The 24,982-nt window shown below is 45.4% G+C and overlaps 1 protein-coding gene across 6 annotated transcripts in view; it reads left to right on the forward strand.

Moving 5' to 3' along the window:
* The window catches only part of LOC144695783 (electrogenic sodium bicarbonate cotransporter 1-like), a 201,165-nt gene that overhangs the window by 158,287 nt on the left and 17,896 nt on the right, over window positions 1-24,982 (forward strand). For all 6 annotated transcript variants that reach the window (XM_078567229.1, XM_078566891.1, XM_078566807.1 and 3 more), the window contains 5 exons: window positions 2,621-2,734; window positions 7,225-7,386; window positions 13,008-13,186; window positions 16,962-17,034; window positions 22,634-22,702. In XM_078567229.1, coding sequence (XP_078423355.1) covers window positions 2,621-2,734; window positions 7,225-7,386; window positions 13,008-13,186; window positions 16,962-17,034; window positions 22,634-22,702 — 597 coding nt within the window. The remainder of the gene's footprint in view (window positions 1-2,620; window positions 2,735-7,224; window positions 7,387-13,007; window positions 13,187-16,961; window positions 17,035-22,633; window positions 22,703-24,982) is intronic.

Below are 24,982 nucleotides of genomic sequence, written 5' to 3' on the forward strand. Positions count from 1 at the left end.
TCTTTAAAACCTCAAAACTCTCATTAAAAAAAAAAGGCCTTTGACTGAACTTCTGGTCATTTGCCCATAAACCCCCTTAAGTGGCTCAGTGTCAGATTTTGCTTTGTAACCCTCCTGTGGAGCACCTGGGGACATTTTGGAAAGTGAAAGGTACCTTATAGATACAAGTTGTTGTTGTTGATTCTGGAGACACGAGGCTCAGTGAAGGGTGTTTGCTGCTGACCTTGTTAGTGTCAGTGCCTCTGGCACGTTGCACTTACTCCTGGGGCCCCAGCACTGCTCTCTCGATTTTAACCCTGACGTTGCCAATTGCCTGCATACGGTAGAAGAGTTTTACCTCAGTTATGCTGCGCTCAGTATATCAGATCCACAGGGGACTGTGTGAATCCCTTCCACAACCACCCACATCCCAATTATACTGCATCTCATGAGCAGATGTGTTCCATTCTTGGATCCAATTTATTTGTATATATTTTGCCCAATATCACACTGCATGCTTCTTTAAAAGAATTTATTTATTTGACTCACCCCCCCCCAAAATATGCTCCTGATTCAAGGATAGATTGCCTAGAAGCTTTGTTTTCCAATTCACTGCCCTGTTTCTCAAGAGTGGGAGTCTTTCAGCCTGAAGTTCACTTAGAGTTAAAAAATAAAAAGGTTGAACCCTCCCCTCCCACTTTGTCCGCTAGTTACTGGAGACGGAGGTGAGTAATGGCTGAGAGTCATGTGAAACTGGAGGCTCGGAGTGGGGAACGATCAGATGAGCAAGAGAAAGACGATGATAATCAGCTAATTGCAGCAAGGCAGGATCGGCCTGTAACGCGAACCCTGAATGGAAATTCCACTTACTGTCAGAGATATATTACACACCGGTGGAAAGTTTGCTATCATGGCTGACGAGGCTCTGTTATTAGGATTCACCATTTGCCTCTGTGTTATTGGGTTCTTATAATGCCTGCCTCTGCTTACACCTAAATCTTCTGTAGCATTAGGAGCAAATTAGAGGAAGAGATATAGAACCTTGAATAAAAACAGCAAGTGCTGAAAATACGCAGCAGACCTGTGGATAGAGAAACAGGGTTAACAGGCAGGATTTAATGTGGGCAATGGGGTTCTCACCCTCCAACTGGAGAACCGTGGGAACCCTGTCTTTCTGGGAGGCCTGACTATTCCCAGCTAATCAGGCACCTACCTGGGCTGCGCCAGACCACCTGCCAGATTAAACCCCCACAAGGATGGAAATCCCACCCCCCCCCCCCCCCACCCCCAAGAGCTGACGGCCAATCAAAGCTCCAGTGCTGGCAGCGCCACTGGGAGCAGTGGCCACTGCTGGTATTACAGCCGAGCCTACCTTGAGGATTGTCAATGAATCTCCAGATCGGGGTGAGTGTGGGCGGGTTAGGGGTCGCAGGAAGGGTTTCGCTGGATAGGGTGGTGCAAAGGGCAGGAATGTGCCTTCCTTTGGGGCCCTGATTGAATAGCACCAGCAGCGGGATGAGGCCCTTAATTAGGCCGCTTAAATGTCCTCAATGGGGCTCCAGCCGGAAGCCCACCATGAGCCTTCCTGCGCTGGACTTGATGGGAGGGAGGCGGGAGGGCAGCGGGATCTCCCCCTCCCACCTCATCACACAGCCCCACCCATCCCCCCCTCTGAACATGCCTCCGGGGGACGTGGCGGGGTAGGTGGGCATTAAATTCCATCCAATGTTTCAGGTCATTGACCTTTCCTCAGAATATTAACTTTGTTCCCCTCCCAATGGACATGGATTGACCTGAGCACTTCCAGCATTTTCTGTTTTTATTTCCGATCTCAGAGCCTCTGCAGTAGTTTGCTTTTGTAGCTTTAGAACCTTCTCAGGTCAGAAAAGCCACTTTACACCCAGCGAATTATTTTTGAAGCATAATTGACTGTTATGGAAACGAATGCAGTGGCCAGCCTACACGCAGAGTTGAATGATCTTTGTTTGGTTGAGGGTGAAGGCTCAGTCAGCATTGCAATGTTAGCATAGGCTGGTCACACAAGGCAGTTATATCACGATTCACACAACCTCAGGACGTTCCGAAGCCCATTGGAATCAATGAAGGTCTTTGGAGTGGTCGTAATGTAGGAAGCGCAGCAGCCAATTTGCACACAGCAAGTTCCCACAAACTGTAACCTGTGTTTCGGTGACATTGGCTGAGAGATAAGTATTGTCCAGGGCAATAATAAATAGTGGTCATGGGATGTTTTACATCTATCCGGAAGACAGATGAGATGTTAGCTGTACCTAAAACCTTTTGATCAGACATTGTGAGTCAATGTAATTCTCCGAGACTTGCAGGAGTGTCTCGCCACCTGCACAACATTTGGTCTGGTTGCGAGGTTAGTTTAAAAGTGTGGGGCTTAATCTAAGAATCCCAGAAATTAAGGATTGTCCTGTGGTTCCATTGAGATTTCTCTGATTCTGCCTAGTAACAGGATCTCACAGATAAGTAAATCACTTTTCGGAACATATGATTGTAAAGAGTCTTGGACATCTCAGAAGCTGAATAGAGCTTTCACTAGCTGGTGTTGGATTGTCCTCCTGTTGTGTGCGCGATCCTCGATCATTCATTATCCTATCGTTTCTCACCCCATCAGATCCGGAAGTTGATAAGTGACTTTGCCATCATCCTAGCCATCCTGATCTTCTGTGGACTTGACGCTCTGGTTGGAGTAGATACACCAAAACTTATTGTGCCAAGCGAGTTCAAGGTTTGTTGATCATATGATTCTTTGTTTACTCATTCCTTACAAATGTGTGAGGTTTTTCCTTCTCTGCATTCCATTTTTGCTTTTGTAGTTGAGTTGAAACTGTTCATTCCTCCAAATTGATTTCCCTCAGCAAACCCATCCCTTCCAATCTGTCAGCTGTAATTATGTCTAATAGCACCTTTTATGGTGTATTTATTATGCCACTTGACCATGGAATATCCTCTTCTAAGACCGGTGATTAGATATACTGCATGTTCTGGTCTGGTATATGTAGGACAATGTTGTTGTACACTGCTCTTTAGCTTAACAATTACTAGTAGAAGCCAAAACAATATGACTTAACAGCTTTGAAGGACTTGCATTCTACTTTGTTAGATTCCAGCCTGTTCTTCAAATGTGACCTTTCACTATATTGCATCATACAGCACAGAAGAAAGCCACTCACCCCATCTTGCCTGTGCTGGCTCATTGCAAGGACTATCCAGTTTGCTATTCTGCACATTTTTCCTTATCAAGTGTTTCTCTGATTCCTCTTTGAAAGTTACTACCAAATCTGCTTCCACTGCCCTTTCGAGAGGCGCATTCCACATCACAACAACTGGCTTCGTAAAAGAAATTCTCCTTCTCTTTGGTTATTTTGCCAATCACCTTAACTCTGTCCTCTGGTTATTGTTTTCATGGGGTGTAGGCGTCACTGGCTAGGCCAGCGTTTATTGCCCATCCCTAATCACCATTGAGAAGGTGGTGGTGAGCCGCCTTCTTGCACTGTTGCAGTTTGGTACAACGGAGGGGCTTGTTAGGCCATTTCAGAGGGCAGCTAAGAGTCAACCACGTTGCTGTGGCCGGGCCTACACGTGACTCCAGATTTTCTTCCCTAAGTGAACCAAATGGGTTTTTACAACAATCATTGATAGTTTCATGGTCGCCATTACTGAGACTAACTTTCAATTCCAGATTTATTCATTGGGAATCTTAAATTCCACCAGCTACCATGGTGGGATTTTAACCCACGTCCCCAAAAAGCATTAGCCATCTCTGGATTAATAGCCCAGTGACATTACCACTACACCACCATCTTCACCAACCCTACTACCAGTGAAAACAGTTTCTCCTTTGTTACTCTATCAAAATTCTACCTGATTCTGAAATGTTGAGGTTTGTTCTGCTATGTCAATGAGGATATTGACTCCATTGGGGGGGGCGGGGGTTGCTAACTAGCACTCTAACATCTGAGTTAGAAAATTGTGAGTTCAAGACTCACTTCAGGAACTCAATGTGCATAACCTTAATTGACTCACCAAATGCAGTACTGTGGGAGTGCTGCACTGCTGGAGCTGCTATCTTTCAGAAATAAGGTGGCGGAAGGTGCTGCAAAAATTCAAGTTCTTGCCTCAATTTTTGGAGTTGGATCCAGTTGGATCTGCATGCGACATGAAGCAGCCTCTGATTGGTTAGTGTGGAGTGATGAGATGAGCAGCTCTCAGCAGTTGTCCAATCCTGCTGATTTCCCTCCCGCCCCCCCCAGGGTACCCCAATGTGCATAGGTTCAAGTTCAGGGAGGTCTGAATCCGTCCCCACTCCCTCATCCTCACTGACAATGTCCTGTGACCAGTAACACATGACAAACGAGTGGAGACTTGCAGGTTCAAACCTGTGTCCTGTCCTACTGCATTTTGAGCTGGTGTTTGGGCTGGGCAGTTTTTCTATTGGACCATGAGATCACATGATCCCAATGGCATGGGAAGTTTGCACATCAGGCCTGCTTTCTGTCCCTCAACATTCAACCACCTCTTACTACAGGACAAATGCAAGGATAATGAGCCTGCTGCCCAATCACACAGTCCCTTGCTTTAATCTGTTGATAATACACTAAGATTCAGACTGTTCATCACCACTAACTTTAACACCGCTCCAAAGCTGGAGTTGTATAGAATGATACAGCACAGAAGGAGGTCATTTGAGTCATTGTGTTGGTGCTGGCACTCTGAAAGAGCTATCCAATTAGTCCCAATCCCCCTGCTCCTTCCCATAGACTTGCAAATCTTTTCCTTTTCAACTATTTGTCCAATTCCCTTTTGAAAGTTATTATTGAATCTGCTCCCACCGCCCTTTCAGGCAGCGCATTCCAGATCACAACAACTCGCTGTGTAACAAGTGTCAAGTGTTCACGTCCATGGTTTGGTATCTATCGAGTGGCTAGTTTCCCTGTAACTCACTCCTCATCACACATTCCTCTCTCTGTAGATCTCACCCCTCCCTCCCTCGATGCTGTCAGTGTAGCAGCAACAGCTGAGAAAGAGACCTCTAAGGACAAAAGACTCAACTGAACAGCTATCAGAACAAAGCAACTTTGCACATTATAAAAACAAGCTTAATCCACAGACATGGCTTCAATGAAGAGCCTGCAATCTTGCACAGATACAATCAGAATTAAATCAACAGGGAATCCACTTCATAGATTCAAGCCCTAGTGACTGGTTACAATACAACACTAGAGAGGTGTTGGTGATCAGTCATTGAGTTTATTGGGCATAAGACTGATTCCAGTAGATTTTGGGGCACTATAGGAATAGAGGGATAGAGGGGTAGTGTGGGAATGTAGGGTTCAGTTAGGAGTTCAGCCATGATCTTATTGAATGATAAAGCAGGCTCGAGGGGTAAATGGCTATTATTTCTTATGCTGTTAAGAGACAAAGCATTCAGGAGGCCTAGGAGTGGACAAATAACAAATAATGGAGCGCGAGCCAATTCTAGCAGAAACTCTAGGTCATGGTGTGAAATGATTTGTACTCCCAGTGTCGATCTCACCAGAATACAGCCTGAGGAACAAAGACTTGCATTTCTCTAGCATCTTTCACCACTCCAGGACATCGCAAAGCTCTTTACAACCAATGAAGTACTTTTGAAGCTGTCCCTATTCATGCAGTAGTGCTCTGCTCACTTCTCCATTGCAGTAGTGCTCTGCTCACTTTTCCGTTGCAGTAGTGCTCTGCTCACTTTTCCGTTGCAGTAGTGCTCTGCTCACTTCTCCGTTGCAGTAGTGCTCTGCTCACTTCTCCGTTGCAGTAGTGCTCTGCTCACTTCTCCGTCGCAGTAGTGCTCTGCTCACTTCTCCGTCGCAGTAGTGCTCTGCTCACTTCTCCGTCGCAGTAGTGCTCTGCTCACTTCTCCGTTGCTGTAGTGCTTTGCTCACTTCTCCGTTGCAGTAGTGCTCTGCTCACTTCTCCGTTGCAGTGGTGCTCTGCTCACTTCTCCATGCCTTGCAGCCCCTGTGCTTTGCCCTTCAGTTGCTTATATGAACCTTCCACTTCCATTTCAATGAACAATATGATTCGGAAAAAGAGTACATGAGGTGAGTTCCCATTACCTTCCACACATGTGCTGTTAAGGAAACACAATTCCTTTTCCCAAAGGATCCTCCACCTATAAGCAGCCATTGTCCCTCGAGGTTCTAGCTCTTCCGCAATCACTACCGAAAATTCACTGGTTCTGTTATTGGCCATGGTTCGTGAGCCTGAGCATTGGACCCTTACCTGCCACTATTATAATGTAGGAAATGCGGCAATGAATTTGTGCACAGCAAGCTCCCACAAACAGCAATGTGAGAACGACCAGATAATCTAATTTTTAGTGATGTTGGTTGAGGGATCGATATTGGCCAGGACACTGGGGAGAACTCCCCTGTTCTTTGTTGACATAGTGCCATGGGATCTTTCATATCCACCTTTTCCTGAGCACTAACTGCTGAACTACAATGACACTAAAGCCTTTTTGAATGATTGCAAGGTAGGAAATGGTGTTGTAGCAATATTGCCAATCACTAGTTCCTGTCCAGTGAGGGTGCGAGGTGACTTCATATGACATTCTGCTGACCAGGTTTACTAGATTGATACCTGGAATGAGTGGGTTGTCTTAGGAGGAAAGGTTGGACAGACTGGGCTTGTTTCCACTCGAGTTTAGAAGAGTGAGGGGTGATTGATTAAAATATACAAGATCCTGAACGGCCTTGACAAGGTGGATGTTGAGAGGATGTTTCCTCTTGTAGGTGAGTCCAGAACTAGGGGGCACTGTTTTAAAATTAGGGGTCACCCTTATAGGACAGAGATGAGGAGAGATTTTCTCTCTCAGAGGGTTGTGCGACTTTGGAATTCTCTGCCTCAGAAGGCGGTGGAGGTGGGGGTCACTGAATATTTTTAAGGCAGAGGTAGATAGATTCTTGTTAGGGAAGGGGATCAAAGGTTATCGGGGTTAGATGGGAATGTGGAATTCAAAACACAAGATCAGCCACGATCTTATTGAATGGTGGAGCAGGCTCGAGGGGCTGAATGGTCTCCTCCTGTTCCTATTTCTTATGTTCTTATGTTCACTATTTATCAAAGCCCATTTGAAGCTGACGGGTTAAGGGTGTTGTAGAAATATTTGTTACTGGTGTCGGTTATTATTTTGGTTGCTGTCTGGTTCAACTTGCTATTTTGCTGGTCTTGTTCTAGCCGACCAGTCCGCACAGAGGCTGGATTGTGCCGCCGTTTGGGGGTAACCCTTGGTGGGTGTGTCTGGCCGCTGGACTCCCTGCCCTGCTCATCACCATCCTGATCTTCATGGACCAGCAAGTCACCGCAGTGATTGTCAACAGGAAGGAGCACAAGTTAAAGGTCAGCATTGTTGCAAGTGTGCTGTTGTATCATACAGAGCAGAAGGAGGCCATTTGGCCCATCATGCCTAGGCTGGCTCTTTGAAAAGCTATCCAATTAGTCCCATTCCCCTTGCTCTTTCCCTCATAGCTGTGCAACTTTTCAGTTTTTAAGTTTTTATCCAATTCACTTTTGAAAGTTATTATTGAACCTGCTTCCATCACCTTTTCAGGGAGTTTGTTCCAGATCACAACAACTTGCTGCATTTGAAAAATTCTCCTCATCTCTCCCTTGGGTCTTTTTTCCAATTACCTTCAGTCTGTGTCCCTCTGGTTGCTGGCCCTCTCTGCCAGTGGAAACAGTTTCTCTTTATTTACTCTATCAAAACCCTTCCAAAATTTGAACGTCTCTATTAAATCTCCCCCTTAACCTTCTCCGCTCTAAGGAGAACAATCCCAGCTTCTCCAGTCTCTCCACATAACTGAAAGTCCCTCATCCCAGGTACCGTTCTAGTAAATCTCCATTCACCTATTGTTGGGGTGTCGGAGCTCCAGACACGGGTCCTCTCACCCGGCAAGCTGAGATCAGAAACCTGGCCTTCCGAGTCTGCGTTCTCAGTGCTAAATTTTCAGCAACAAGAAAGTTGAATCAGGCGCATTGACCTCAGCTGATGCTTGTTCTGTCCTCCTGCTTCTGTAGCCAACAACATGAGCTTGTAAAAATTACCCACATGTTCAACCTGTGTGCTGTTTCACTCCACACACATAACTGTTTTACTGAAAGTTCGTTTCTCAATTTTTTAATTACTCGATCTGAGGTCTTTCTCAGTGAAACGTTAAGCAGCCATTAACCACGCAAAGTAAAAGGCACTGATACTTCTTCTGTCGCCCTACAACACTCCAAGACCTCTGCCCTCCTCTAATTTTGGTCTTTTGCCCATCCCCTGATCTCCATCATTTCAATAAGATTCCAGCTGCCTTGGGCCCTAAGCTCTGGAATTCCTTTCTGAAACCTCTCTCCTCTCCGAAAAATGCTCCTTAAAACCTGCTTCTTTAACCAAGCTTTTGGTCACCTGCCCTAACCTCACCTGGCTCAGTGTCAAATTTTGCCTGATAACTCTCATGTGAATCACTTTGGGATATTAGGGTGTGAACATACATATAGACAAAATAGCTCACAAGGGCTCTATTAGAGAGAGAGACAATTGGTTATATAAATTGAGGGACACCACATCAAGCATGCAGACACATCCCAATTCTACCTCAGCCAGAATGAGAGTTGAACCTACACTGTTGGCATTATTCGTGAGCATTAGCCACCCAGCCAACTGAGCTAACCAGTCCCTGGTGTGTATGTGTGCTTGTCTGCAAAGAGGAAATATAGGAAACAATATTTTGTGTTGAATTTCTCCTCAACCTAGTGACATTCCACTGGAATGACATCAGGAAGAAGAGTGTGAGCACTGGCTGATTGATTCAAAGGTGTCAGTCGTCATGGAGATATATTTCATAAGAAAGAAACATTTGCTTTTCTAAGGTGCCTTTCATGACCTCAGGACATCACAGGCGATGTCAATGAGGTACTTTGTGAACTGTGGTCACTATTGCAAGTTAGGAAAGATGGACAGACTATGGGGCAGTGACCTTTAAGTACCAGCAGGTTCCTGGTTGCTACTGAATTAACGTTGGGAGTTTCTTTAGCCCCCACAGCACTCGTGTGGAATAATGATTGTGAGTGAGAGCTCCCTTATAAACATATTGCCGGTTTAATCCACAGCTGTCTTTTGTACTAATCAGGGAGGGAGCTATGTATCCAGGGGCAACAGTAACACTTAAAGTTGGATAAAAGAAGGGGAACATGGTGTCAGAAGGCTTAAAAACAAACCAGAATAAAACAAAAATTCAAATAGATAGAAAGTGTCGATAAAGTTCCCCCTTTCATCATAAAACTTATCCCTTGAGTCAGAGGTGAGTGCTCCAGTTAGAATCCTTTCTTTATAACATTGATTTGAAAAGGTTTATATCTCAGTTTCTTTTATTGCTCCTCTTAACTTGCTCTTTTTGACATTTTAATTTCCATTCACAGCCACATTGGGTTCAAGTGCATAGCCAGAGTTTTCAGCCTCCCTGCTCCCAGAGGATAGATGTTGACTTTGTCCAAGATGTAAATTGGGAGATATTGAGTCAGCAGTCCATTTCACATCCCAACAACATCAACTTGCATTTATATAGCACCTTTAATACAGTAAAACATCCCAAGGTGCTTCAGAGGAGCGATTATCAAACACGGTTTTGACTCTGAACCGCCTAACAAAATATTAGGACAGGCGACCAAAAGCTGGGTCAAAGGGGTAGTTTTAAGGAGCATCTGAAAGGAGGAAAGAGAGAGTCAGAGATGTTTAAGGAAGAAACCCCAGAGCTTAGGGCCCAGGCAACTGAAGGCACATCCGACAATGGTGGACTGATTAAAATCGGGAATGCTCAAGAGGCCAGAATTGGAGGAGGCTGAGATCTCAGAGGGATGTAGGGATGTAGGGCCGGAGGAGGTTATGTAGACAAAACAATTGGCTAAAAGGCAGAGGAAGTCTTGTTTCGGTGCCCAATCAGACTGCCCCTTGAATATTATTTCCTATCCTGGTCACTGTGTCACTAGCCTTGGAGATGGTGTGAGAGCAGCCATGAATGCCTAGCGAGAAGAGAGTTGAGTTACAAGGGAAGACTGGAGATGTAAGCTTTTCAACCTTGAAAGTAAGTGAATGAGAGGTGACCTTGTAGAGGGATATGAAATAGTAACTGGCATTAAAAAATACAATAGACCTGGAATACTACTTCAAATGAATCCATTGGACTGACCATGATAGTGACAACCTTTGTCTTGTTGGAGAGGATACTTGCAGATGGCCGCAGTGATATTGGACATCTCTCACCGATGTATGCAAAACATGACTCTTACTGAAGTAAAGGAATCCTGCACGTGCTTACACCCTAATCATTGCACCTCCTCTCCTTCAATTAGAAACGTAGGCCGAGATTTCCCAGCCGCGCTATGATGGGATGGGACGCACTGTGGAGGGGGCAGCGGGTCAGACAAATGCCCATTGACTTTGGACAAGACCGGAAAATCCTGGTAGTGGGCGGGGCCAGAAAGTCCCAGCCGTAGTCATTTTAGAAAAAATAAAAGGAGGCCACTTGTCAGGCAAATTTCAGAGTAATGTTTACAAGTTCTTCATGTGAAGGTTAGGAAACAGGAAGGGGACTGGAGACTGTGCTGGAGGGGAGCAAGGGACAGGTTTGTTACAGAGCTGTAAACGCTCTTCCTCAAGTGTATCCTGTGAAACATTGAATATTGTTCGATGAGGATACTTTGTCTCAGGAGACCACAAATCCAAGCCAAGCCACACGGAACCTAACAACATGACCAGCCGCTTTAGCAATTATGCCTAACAATTGAATAGCCATGATCAGGACTATTTGGCGGATTATCTTTGTCGCACAGTGACATACCTTAATCCAGTTCGTTTGATTTTTTTGTGTCACGTACCTTGGGAAGATTGACATTAAAGCCATTCTTGGCAGCCAGCACCTACTTCGTGTGACTCCCATCGGTGGAGCCAAATCTCCCAGTCTGTCACTGCAAATCTCGAGGTTGGTTTGGCAGAGCTCTGAAGGGTTGAGAGTGCCATGAGTTCATGGGAAATGTAAGAGAACAAAGTATTCTGCTTAAACAGGATGATGGAAAGCCTTATTTGAATTCTCTGACAAGCCATATATTTTTCAGCCTAAGGAATGAAGTCACTGGTGAGGAAGGTGAGACATTATTGGAGCTGATCTTCTGATTTGCCCTCGTGTATTGTTTTGGAGCTGCTTTTGATTTTTTTTTTAAAAAATAGATTGTTTTCATTGACTTATGACCTCCATCGATCTTCCTTTCAGCAGAAGGGAGAGTGAGTTTTGGCCACACATCCCTCAGTAGCTCTCGGTATGTTTCCTGTTTCATCATAAAAGAATAGGTTAAGCTTGTTTCCCGAAGGTGGGTCATCTGCTAACTTGGCTGGGAATAAACTTCCAGAAGTAGGAACAAAGCACGTGGTAGAGACAGCGCAGTAAATACCTGCCTTTTAAAGCTAGAGTCATCCCCTGTGTTCAAAAGAAAGAACTTGCATTTATATAGTGCCTTTGACGATTTCCAAAAACGTTTTACTGCCAAAGAGGTACTTTTGAAGTGTAAGTGCAGGAAATCCAGCAGTCAATTGATGCACAGCAAGCTCCCACAACCAGCAGTTAACTAAGTTACCATCGTTTTTGGTAAGGTATTGGCTGAGGGATAAATATTTGCCAGCACATCAGGAGGACACAGCTGCTCTCTTTTGAATGGTGGCATTGAAATCTCTCACCCACCTGAGAAGGCAGGTGGGGCCTCAACTGGAAAAAGAACGCCTCTGATAGTGCAGCACTCCCTCGGTACTTGTCCCCCTGACAGTGCGGCGCTCCCTCAGTATTTGTCCCCCCGACAGTGCGGCGCTCCCTCAGTACTTGTCCCCCCGACAGTGTGGCGCTCCCTCAGTACTTGTCCCCCCGACAGTGCGGCGCTCCCTCAGTACTGACCCTCTGACAGTGCAGCGCTCCTTCAGTACTGACCCTCTGACAGTGCAGCACTCCCTCAGTACTGACCCTCTGACAGTGCAGTGCTCCCTCAGTACTGACCCTCTGACAGTGCAGCACTCCCTCAGTACTGACCCTCCGACAGTGCAGCACTCCCTCAGTACTGACCCTCTGACAGTGCAGCACTCCCTCAGTACTGACCCTTTGACAGGGCAGCACTCCCTCAGTACTGACCCTCCGACAGTGCAGCGCTCCCTCAGTACTGACCCTCTGACAGTGCGGCACTCCCTCAGTACTGACCCTCCGACAGTGCAGCACTCCCTCAGTACTGACCCGACGACAGTGCGGCACTCCCTCAGTACTGACCCTCTGACAGTGCAGCACTCCCTCAGTACTGACCCTCTGACAGTGCGGCGCTCCCTCAGCACTGACCCTCCGACAGTGCAGCGCTCCCTCAGTACTGACCCTCTGACAGTGCAGCGCTCCCTCAGTACTGACCCTCTGACAGTGCAGCACTCCCTCAGTACTGACCCTCTGACAGTGCGGCGCTCCCTCAGCACTGACCCTCCGACAGTGCAGCGCTCCCTTAGTACTGACCCTCCGACAGTGCAGCACTCCCTCAGTACTGACCCTCAGACAGTGCGGCACTCCCTCAGCACTGACCCTCTGACAGTGCAGCACTCCCTCAGTACTGACCCTCTGACAGTGCAGCACTCCCTCAGCACTGACCCTCTGACAGTGCAGCACTCCCTTAGCACTGGCACCGGAAGTGTCAGCCTAGATTTTGTGCTCAAATCTCTAAATGAAAGCCACGACCATCTGACCCACAGGCGAGACACTGAAACTCACTAACTCACAGTTGGCACTGTATTGCCACGTTGCTCTGGATTTCCCTGGGGACTGCCACTCTACTTCACTGAGCTCCTTCAGTCTAACCTTCTCCTCCTTTAGCCCTCATAAGTTTATCTAATTAAGGACATTGCTTCTCCCTTAAATGCAGCGTTAGTGAACTGGAACCTGTTTCCTCTCTTTTTTCTCTAGAAAGGGGCTGGTTATCACCTCGATCTTTTCTTGGTGGCCATCCTACTGGCTCTTTGCTCATTTATGGGATTGCCCTGGTACGTAGCTGCCACTGTGATCTCCATCGCACACATCGACAGCTTAAAGATGGAGACAGAAACATCAGCTCCTGGAGAGCTACCCAAGTTTCTGGGAGTCAGGTAGGAAACTTCTCATCTGCTGCCGCGCAGCTCGTTCTATGGACTTGTGGGCAGAGCTTTCAATCATTGGCATTTGTGCACCAATCCCATTGGTACCAAGTCTCAGTAAGGAGATGCTAGGAGCAGTATTAGGCTATTCAGCCGATCAAGCCTGCTCACCATTCAATAAGACCATGGCCGACCTTCTAGGCCAACACTTTGCTGCCCAATTGCCATGTCACCTGTTTCTGTTCGAGGTGTCCGGAGGATAAGGACCCTGCGTTCTGAGTATTTAATGGAGCTTTTGAATGTGCCTTAATTTCTTTGTCAATCATCGAACCCACATGTTCGAGAAGCCCATTTTCAAAAATGCCACGAGGATGTAGAGGGGACAAAGAGAGAGCAGGGAGAGCAAAACAGCTCTCGAGGGTGGTAGGATACACTGAGGAAGCTGCTAAAAGTGCATTCAAAATCCTTGACTTTATTAATAGAGAAATAAGGAGTGGAAAAGCAAGGACACTATTCTAAATCTTGATAAAACCACTGGTCAGGCCTCAGCTGGAGTATTGTGCCCAATTCAAGGCATCACACTTTAGGAAAGATGTCAAGACCTTGGGATTGCTGAGGAGATGCTGCACTGTCGGAGGTGCTGTCTTTCAGATGAGCTTTAAGCCCAGGCCCCATCTGCCCTCTCAGGTAAAAGATCCCAAGGCATTGTTTCAATGAAGGAGAGGGGAGTACTCCAACATTTAATCCTTAACCACCATCACTAAAACAGATAGATAGAAATTTAACCGTCTGGTTGTACAGAGCTTGTGTATTGCTGAAAAAAGAGACATGTCTAAGCTTTTCATCTTGCACTCGTCAGGACACTCACCAACGTACCAATTTAAGGGGAAAACAACAATTTCTACTCTATGTGAAGAGACTGCTGATTGGTTGGCAAGTGGCGTTGCCATGGAGAATGCACCAGTGGTGGTGAATGACAGTTAACTGCCAAGCTACGTTTGAAATTTAAACCAGGCAGCTTGACCCTGATTGGACAGGGCACTGCCCTGAGGAATAAGTCAGTGAATGGCTGTCACTTATTTTGTTTAGCTGAAACAGGCACAATGTATGTACACGTACTTTCTGGCAGCACAGAACAGGGCCCTGTGTATTAATATATGTAGATTCCAGTACACGCAAATGCACCACATTGCGAGCCCGATTGACAATCTTAAATTGGTTGTCAGTCACCATCACTGGTGCATTCTCCATGGCAACGCCACTTGCCAACCAATCAGCAGTCTCTTCACATAGAGTAGAAATTGTTGTTTTCCCCTTATATTGGTATTCTTGCAAGTGTCCTGATGAGCGCAAGACAAAAAGACTTAGACATGTCTCTTTACTCAGCAATACTCAAGATAGAAACTTATGAGGAGATGGCAGATTAGTGGTATGATCACTGGAGTAGTAATCCAGAGGCCTGGGCTAATGCTCTTGGGGCACAGGTTCAAATCTAACCACGGTAGCTGGTGGAATTTAAATTCAATTACTAAATCCAGAATAGAAAGCTAACTTCAGTAATGGTGATCATATCAACTATTACCAGTCATTGTAAAAACCCATCTGGTTCACCAGTGTTCCTTTGGGAAGGAAATCTGCTGTGCTTAGCTGGTCTGGCCTACATGTGACTCCAGATCCACAGCAATGTGGTTGACTCTTAACTGCCCTCTGAAATGGCCTAGCAAGCCACTCAATTCAAAGGCAATTAGGGATGGGCACCACATCCCATGATAAAAAAGGCAAGTTTGTTCTAATTGTTTCCGAAATGATTCCAGAATTTCTACCTCTACTGTCCTAACCAGGTGTCTAACTCAGGTGAGTGAGACAGAACTAGTCCAAAATTTGCCTTTCCCTGCTCAAAACCGATATCACCTTGTCTCTGTCTTGCAGTTTAATTTAATTCCCCCTCTGTCTCAGTGACTATAACTGGACTCAATATTGAGGGTGCAGTCTGACCATAGCCCTGTGCAGTTTGAGAATGGCTTGCTGGAACTCATTCCCCAAATTTTTGGCTTCTGCAGTCGACAGTGTTGAATGCTGCTGCATGGTAGTTGAACATCCAGAAAGTCGAGTTTATTGAAAGGCTGAGATCTCTTTCAACACTATTTTAACACTGTGGAACAGGCATGCCTGTGTTTCTGGAGTTATGCCAAGGGATAATGGCATGTATTGGGATTACTCAGTTAACTGGGCTCGAGCTCCAGGGGTTGGTGTGGGTGTGCAAGTGTGATAGCGAGCCTCAGTCATATTGGCTAGGGACTTACATGGTGGCTCAGGGCACAGTGCACAGAGGGGTATCCAGTGGGAAGGATAGAATAGGTGAAACAGAGTACAACCAATGATGGATGGTTGGAGGGTGAGGTGGGCACCATTGAGGACCATCCCCCCGCCCAGCCTGATTACCCTCCACCCGTTGCACCCTTTATACTGGATTGCCAACTGCAGTTGGACATATTCCTGGAGGTGTCATCGCATAAGTCCCCCACCTCCTACAGCCCCACCCCGCTCTCCCGTCATTGGTTGTCCAACACGTCCATCCTCATTTCTTTTAATGCCCCCATGATTTTGTTTCTCTCCAGTTGCTGGCAGCAATGTCCAAGAGATTAACCTTTAACTGCTGGAGGATCCAGGGCAATCCTGGAGCACTGGCAACCCTACATGTACATCAAAGCCTCATAGGAAGGAGATGAGCGTTACCCAGTCTGGCCAGTTCACTCAGTGGGTGTAGCCAGAAGCTCACTGGGGTGAGAATTTTGTCTAGAGCCACACATACAAAGTCTCGAGACAGTTGGATAGTATTCATTTAAAGACTAAATGAGTGTTCTAGGATGTGTCACTATTGACACAATATCCTCCCTCACTATCCCCTTCCATCCCCTCTTCCCCCAATTTGCAATCATGTTTTGAATCCACGATGAACGAAGTTGGATTTAATCTTACAGGATCCGTAACAAATGATGTCAGGTTTCATGTTACAAAATCATTCAGTGAATACCCCTGTGTATGGGCTGACTGCTTGCCTAGGTTCAGATGATGTGTTATGTAGGATGCAGTTACCAGGCCCCTGCCTGGGTGTATTAACTGGTCCTTTCTTCCAGTGTGAGTTCAGGAGGAGGGGGTTTTACAGTGTGGCTCAGTGTGAAAACTCTGGGATGCTCAGCATTCCCTTTGAGTCAGCTACTGGTATGCAAAACAGAAAGACATGAATGTTTCCCCACCCCAGGATAGTCCCAAGCATTTTACAATCAACAGGTACTTTTTCTCTTGTAATGTGGAACCATGACAGCCAATTTTTGCACAGCCAGCTCCCACACACTACAATGTGATAATAACCGGATAACCTGCTCACGGTGATGTTGTTTGAAGTAATAAATGTTTGGCAACACACTGGGGAGAACTGCCTTGCTCTTCTTAAACGCCTGAGAGAGAGTAGACAGAGCCTCATTTTGAGCATCTCACCCACAGGACTGCATCGCCAACAGTGTGGCATTCCCTCAGTGGAATGTCAGCCTGGATTCTGTCCTCAAGCATCTGGAGTGGGACTTGAACCCTCAGCTATCAGACTTAGAGATGAGAGTGTGAGCCACAGCTGGATCCCTGTTAGCTTTTTAATAATAAGAGAGTAATATCCTTAGAGATGGCAAGTCTGTTTTGTAAAATTCAGTGTATTTCACCTGAAGTCTTATTTCCCTGTTTGAAGTATATTTATGGTGCTGACATGCTTAATGCTCTTTCTGTCCACCTCCAGGGAACAGCGAGTAACCGGGATTATTGTCTTCATTCTAACTGGTGTATCTGTCTTCATTGCACCCATACTAAAGGTACCACATTTAAATATTTCTTAATAATATTTAATCACACATTTTTGAGGGGGTGTTAATTAATTGCACAAATGGTCATTTTTGGCCTGTCCCAGTTCCTGTGTCTCCATTCGTAACTGTTACCACTTTCTGAAATTCAAGATTAGTATCGCTGACATTTCCTTCGTGCAAGGAAGTGAAAATTATTAACAGGAACATACACTCACAAAAAAAACCCACACTGTCTCTCTCTCTCACATGAATCACAAAAAGTTAGTATGCAGATACAGCAGGTAATTAGGAAAGCTAATAGAATGTTATTGTTTATTGGGAGGGGAATCGATTACAAAAGATTGATTACAAATTGATTACCAAAAATTTCAAATCACACACAAAAACCCATACTGTCTCCTGTCTCTCTCTCTCACACACACACAAAAACCCATAGTCTCCTGTCTCTCACACACACACACACACACACACAAACAAAAACCCACACTGTCTCCTGTCTCTCTCTCACACTCACACACACACACACACACACACAAAAACCCACACTGTCTCCTGTCTCTCTCTCTCACACACACACAAAAACCCATAGTCTCCTGTCTCTCACACACACACACAAACAAAAACCCACACTGTCTCCTGTCTCTCTCTCTCTCACACACACACACACACACACAAAAATCCACACTGTCTCCTGTCTCTCTCTCTCTCACACACACACACACACAAAAATCCACACTGTCTCCTGTCTCTCTCTCTCACACACACACACACACACACATAAAACACAGAACTGAATGTGGCTGAAGTTGTGCAATGCCTTTTGCTTCAGTGCTGCAGAACTCTCCTGCCTCCTCATGGCAGACTCTCGCCAGTGCCTCTAAGGCTGTGTTATGCAAGAACAAATGACTTTTACTGAATTTCAAGGGGTTAAACTAAAATTTTGCTGGGACTTATTCCTTTGATTGAGGGTCCCAAGTCATGTGTGTGAACTGTGAGGTACCATAATAATGGTGGGGGCGCAGGGGTGAGGGCACAGTCTTCATCAGCCCATGTTTCACACATTTTTCATAAGCTTTGATCCACAAGCTGTGGGGAACTGAGTCATTGCCCTCGGGGGGCTGGGAGGCAACTGGAGAGAGATGCTGCTCTTGTACATCACCTGATAGCACGAGAGTCAGTGGCACATTATCAACAAGGAATAAAATGAAGAGAGAGAAATGATTTTGATGGCGGAAGGGGGTTGAAAGAAGTAAGATTGCACGCCCCCTGAAATTAATTGTGCCTCAATGGGCAGCACTCTTGCTTCTGAGGCAAAAAGTCGTGGGTTCCAATCACAGTCCAGGCCATCAATACAAAATCCAGGCTGACACTCCTAGCTATCGACACCCACATCACATGAATGAATAAAAAAAAATTGACTCCAGTTTTTTAAAAAATTCATTCACAGGATGTGGGCTTCGCTGGCTGGGCCAGCACTTGTTGTCCATCCCTAGTTGCCCTTGAGAAGCTGGTGGTGAGCTGCCAGTACTTAGGGAGTGCTGCACTGTCGGAGGTGCCGTCTTTCAGATTAGACGTTAAATTTAGACCCCGTCTGCCCTCTCAGGTGGATATAAAAAAAGCCCTATGGCACCATTCAAAGAAGAGCAGGTGAGTTCTCCTGGTGTAATATTTATCCCTCACCAACTTAACAAAAACAGATGATCTGGTCATTATCACTTTGCTGTTTGTGGGATCTTGCTGTGCGCCTATTAGCTGTCGCGTTTCCTATATTACAACCGAGACTTCACTTCAAAAAGGATTTCATTGACTGAAAAGCGCCTTGGGACATCGTGTGGGTGTGAACGGCGATAGAGAAATGCAAATTTTTTAAAAATTATGAACAAATATAACTTGCAAAACCTTGTGACTCCTTCCAAATTGCGAAACTGTGGGGCAGGGCAGATCAGAACTTGTAGCTATCAGCTCAGCACTTCAAAATAAAAAATTTATTCTGTCCTATAATGACAAGTTGTAGGAAAAGAGTTTAAACGAGGATTGCGAGGTGAGAGAGGTGAAATGGGCCTTGGGTGACAGCAATAAGACAGGGATAGGGAATCAGCAACTTGGGTCCAGATAATTTCCTGTTGGCTTCTATAGAAAATTAAGTCAGCCTGGGTGAGGAATGGGCTGTTAATTCACTATCACCCATCTCACACTTACAGTCCAGACCAGTTTCACCCCTGTTTTCTGCATCAAGGCTCCTTAGATAGCATTTTCCAAACCCACGACCACTACCATCTAGAAGGACAAGGGCAGCAGACACATGGGAACACCAACACCTGGAAGTTCCCCTCCAAGCCACACACCATCCTGACTTGGAAATATATTGGCCGTTTCTTCACTGTCGCTGGGTTAAAACCCTGAAACTCCCTCCCTAACAGCACTGTGGGTGTACCTACACCACATGGACTGCAACGGTTCAAGAAGGCAGCTCACCACCACCCTCTCAAGGGCAATTAGGGATGGGCAATAAATGCTGGCCCAGCCAGTGAAGCCCACATCCCGTAAGGGAATAAAAAAATAAATAGAAATAGAAATAGTTGAAAGATGGGTCTTGAAGATTTCAGTGATGGGGCTGTGACTATTCCCTTTGGCAGCTTGTTCCATTGTGGAATTGTCCTTGGGGAGAAAGATTGATGGTGCACTGTCTTGGAAACAAATACTCCTTGTAGTTATTGTGGATGGCTACCTCATTGCCGGAGGGCACTAGGTACTTGCTTCCTGGGGAAGGTCAGGCTTTGTCCAAAACTTACTTTGGAGGCGATACCTCCAAAGGTATCCCTTTAAGATATCCCTTTAAGAAGACGATATTGGACTAAATGGTACAATTTTAAAGGATTTGCTGGATAAGGTGGATAAGGCTGCTGGAAAAGAGAGTAGCGGGCTTTATAAATAGAGGCCCAGGGTACAAAATTCAGAGGTTATGCTGTAAATTGCTGCCCTCAGTTGGAGTATTAGGTCCAATTCTGGACACCACACCTTAGAGAGGATACAAGGACTTGGACAGGGTGCTGAGGAGTTTACTAGAATGTTTCTGGATGAGGGAGTTCAGTTACAACGGTAGAAGCTGGGATTGTTCTCATAACAACAAGAATTGGACACAGTTCTTCAGCTGAGGTCTACCAGAGATGTCTGGAAACCAGGATAAGGAAAGGTTGTCACTTAATTCCCCGTGTGAAGACTATCCATGCATAGACATTTATAATTTGATATTGTCAGAGTTTCTGGTCTACTAAAAAAAAGGTTTCCTGTGAATAAAAAACGGTGGACAATTAAGTTCTTTTTAAACTGAGATCTGTTCTAACAACAATGGGTTTGTCCCACCTGTGTTGGTGTTTCACCACTTTACAAACTTGGATTTGTTTGTTATTAAATTCTATTAAGTCTGAACAGAATGTATTTACTTGCAGAGATAAAAACAAAAAGCTAAAAGCTACTGCGGATGCTGGAAATCCAAAACAAAAACAGAATTACCTGGAAAAACTCAGCAGGTCCGGCAGCATCGGTGGAGAAGAAATCAGTTAACGTTTCGAGCCTTCACGGCCCTTCGGCAGAACTGAAGCATAGTTAGGAGAAAGGTGAAATATAAGCTGGTTTAAGGTGGGGGGTGCGGGGGAGAGAGAAGTTGAGGGTGTGGTGATTGTGGAGATAAGCAAGCAGTGATAGGAGCAGATAATCAAAAGATGTCACAGACAAAAGGATCAAAGAGGTGTTGAAGGTGGTGATATTTGTCTAAGAAAAGTGCTAATTAAGCATGGAAGACAGGACACTCAAAGTACAGCTCTAGTGGGGGTGGGGTGGAAAGACTAACAAGGTTTTAGTTTTAGATTTAAAAATAATGGAAAAAGGTAGGGAAAGAAGAATCTATATAAATTATTGAAAAAAAAGGCGGTGGGGGGAGAAACCGGGTGGGGATGGGGGGAGGGGAAGTTTAAGATCTAAAGTTGTTGAATTCAATATTCAGCCCGGAAGGCTGTAAAGTGCCTAGTCGGAAGATGAGGTGCTGTTCCTCCAGTTTGCGTTGGGCTTCACTGGAACAATGCAGCAAGCCAAGGACAGACATGTGGGCAAGAGAACAGGGTGGAGTGTTAAAATGGCAAGCGACAGGGAGGTTTGGGTCTTTCTTGTGGACAGACCGCAGGTGTTCTGCAAAGCGGTCGCCCAGTTTGCGTTTGGTCTCTCGAATGTAGAGGAGACCGCATTGGGAGCAACGAATGCAGTAGACTAAGTTAGGGGAAATGCAAGTGAAATGCTGCTTCACTTGAAAGGAGTGTTTGGGCCCTTGGACGGTGAGGAGAGAGGAAGTGAAGGGGCAGGTGTTGCATCTTCTGCGTGGGCATGGGGAGGTGCCATAGGTGGGGGTTGAGGAGTAGGGGGTGATGGAGGAGTGGATCGTTCCCTCCGGGACACCCTGGTCTGTCCGCAAGAAAGACCCAAACCTCCCTGTCGCTTGCCATTTTAACACTCCACCCTGTTCTCTTGCCCACATGTCTGTCCTTGGCTTGCTGCATTGTTCCAGTGAAGCCCAACGCAAACTGGAGGAACAGCACCTCATCTTCCGACTAGGCACTTTACAGCCTTCCGGGCTGAATATTGAATTCAACAACTTTAGATCTTAAACTCCCCCTCCCCCCATCCCCACCCCGTTTCTCCCCCCACCGCCTTTTTTTTCAATAATTTATATAGATTCTTCTTTCCCCACCTATTTCCATTATTTTTAAATCTAAAACTAAAACCTTGTTAGTCTTTCCACCCCACCCCCACTAGAGCTGTACTTTGAGTATCCTGTCTTCCATTCTTAATTAGCACTTTTCTTAGACAAATATCACCACCTTCAACACCTCTTTGATCCTTTTGTCTATGACATCTTTTGATTATCTGCTCCTATCACTGCTTGCTTATCTCCACAATCACCACACCCTCAACTTCTCTCTCCCCCCCTGCCCCCCCACCTTAAACCAGCTTATATTTCACCCCTCTCCTAACTATGCTTCAGTTCTGCCGAAGGGCTGTGAAGGCTCGAAACGTTAACTGATTTCTTCTCCACCGATGCTGCCGGACCTGCTGAGTTTTTCCAGGTAATTCTGTTTTTGTATTTACTTGCTGCTTAATGAGGCTCAGTTTTAAAATTCTCGTCCTTGTTTTCAAATTCCTGCATGGCCTCAACCCTCTCTATCTCTGTAACCTCCTCCTGCTCTACAACTCTCTGAGATCTCAGTGCTGCTTCAATTCTGGCCTCTTGAGCATTCCTGATTTTAATCGCTCCACCATTGGCTGCTGTGCCTTCAGCTCTGGAACTCCCTCCCTAAACCTCTCCAACCCTTTTACCTCTCTCCCCTCTGTTAAGATGCTTCTTCCAACCTACCCCCTTGACCAAACATTTGGTGACCTGTCCTGATATCTTCTTATGTGGCTCAGCGTCACATTTAGTTTTATAACACCCCTTTGAAGCACCTTGAGATGTCCACTACGTTAAAGGTGCTATATAAATATAAGTTGTTGTTGTTGATGACTGTGAGTTAAAGTGGATGGTTGCTCAGTGCCTGATTGACTTCTTCCTACATTCTAGTATATCCCAATGCCAGTACTTTATGGAGTTTTCCTGTACATGGGGGTTGCTTCTCTGAAAGGCGTACAGGTAAGTAACCATAGCAACATGCCAACCATTTGCAAGCTAAATTCAAGAGAACATGTCTGATAATTATTAACCAACATGTTGATTGCCAAAGTTAGTTTGAGTAACTGTTGACTGAAAATTTTCTGAGAGACAATAATCTCACTCTGAGACTGTGAATCCTTTCAATGCAAACCCCCAAAGCCAAATAATTAGCTGGGAATCCCGTCTCAGTCCCTTCCGCTCTCCAACCTAATCAGGAGAGGTTTTGATGCAGCCAGAAGACTGATGCGAGGACTCTCCTGCGATTAAACAGGCCCAGCCACCATGATTCCCTCCATTAAATCCAGCCCTGGGTGTTCATAAACTTGGTAAAGATGCAACAGAATGTAAACTGTGGCATTGAGATGATACCAGCAGAGCTTATAAAACAGAGGCTCCATCATTAGCTGCCAAGAATATCATATACATCAGCACTGAAGGAGGCCATTTGGCCCATTGTACTTGTGCCTGTTAGTACCACTCCCCCTGCTCTTTCTGCATTTCCCTACATATTTCCCCTTTTTTAAGAATTTACCCAATTCCCTTTTGAAACTTACTATTGAATCTGCTTCTACCGCCCTTTCAGACAGCGCATTCCAGATCACAACAATTCACTATGTAAATAAAATCTCCTCATCGCCTCTCTCTTGGTTCATTTGCCAGTCATCTTAAATCTGTGTCCTCTGATTGCCAACTCTCCTGCCAATGGGTTACATATAAATTTCACTGTGTTAGATGATGTGAAATGATTTCAGGTTGTAATGTTGAATTATTGTCCCTTTCACCTGAGTGCAAAATGACCATTGGGAAGTAGTTTGTTGACTGGCCATCATTCTGTCGAACTCAATTGACCGCTGTTTATGAATTAATTTGTGATTTTCCTTACATCACCCTAACTCACCCCTCCCCGCCACCCAGCCCTGTCTGCAGGAACAGAGTCACCATTGTCAGTCTACCAGAATAAATAGCTCACTAGGGTGTCACTTGAGACCATCTCTGCTGTAACCCACATCCAGTTATGCAATCAGCTTTAGGTTTTAACAAACAAGTTTGCAGTCCCATTTGTCACTGTGCTCACATTGTCTCCTTCTCCTTTCCTCTCATCGGAAATTACACTTGTAATTTCTCAAATCCTTGTCAATGGGATATCTTTGAATCAGTATTTCACCTGCCCTTTTTGGTAAGGAATATCCAGTGTTGCTGATGCTTTTCTGTGTTGCTGCAATGTTTTTATATTTTGTTGTGCACCTCCGCTGTACCAACATATCTATCCTTACACTTGTACCATCACTCAAAGGTAACCTACACACATACCAGTTTTTTATCCTTTCATGTCACTGTCAAGGCCAGCATTTGTTGCCCATCCCTAATCGCCCTTGAAATGAGAGGCTTGTGTGGCCATTGCTGTGGGTCTGGAATCACACGCAGGCCAGACCTGGTAAAGATGGCAGATATCCTTCTGTTAAAGGGCATTTTTGCAACAATTAATCAATGACAAGTCACCATTATTGAGACCAATTCCAGATTTTATTAATTGATTGAATTTAAATTTGACCAGCTGCTCTGATGGGATTTGAACCCTTGTCCCCAGGGTTAAATTACTGGTCCAGTGACATTAACACTATGCCACTGTTTCCCAAGTGCAAGCCTGTGTATAAACCCCACACTCAAACCTGTACCAATCTCTATGTAAAACAGATACTGCTGTGGGCATACCCAGCTCACATTTATGCCCAGTGTATGTATACATAAAAAGGCAACCTCACTGATGCCATGCTCCCAATGTGAAGACATGCTATTGGGGAGTGTGGATCACAGATACAATTACCATACTCTAGAACAAATTCTCTGACCCCTGCTCTTTTCACGGGCAGAATTGGTGAAATAACCCAATAAACTAATTTCCATTTTAGAAAGAGCTTGCATCTTAAATGGGCTGTGCTGTCTTTCGGGTAAGATGTTAGACCAGGGCCTCGTTCTGCCCTCAGGTAGACATAAAAGATCCCACAGCCATTGATTTGAAGAAGAGGGAGTTATCCCTGATGGCCTGGCTGATACTTATTCCACAACCAACATCCCTGAATCAGATTATTTAGTCATTCATGATATTGCTGTATGTGGGAACTTGCTGTGCACAAATTGGTTGCTGAATTTCCCTACATTACAACATCGACAAGGTCTCACATTGACTTAATATGGGCTGTAAATCGCCTTGGGATGACCTGAGATTGCGAAAGGTGTTATATAAATCCTTCCCCTCTT

The sequence above is a fragment of the Cetorhinus maximus genome, chromosome 1 (assembly GCF_964194155.1).
Source record: "Cetorhinus maximus chromosome 1, sCetMax3.hap1.1, whole genome shotgun sequence".
NCBI lineage: Eukaryota > Metazoa > Chordata > Chondrichthyes > Lamniformes > Cetorhinidae > Cetorhinus > Cetorhinus maximus.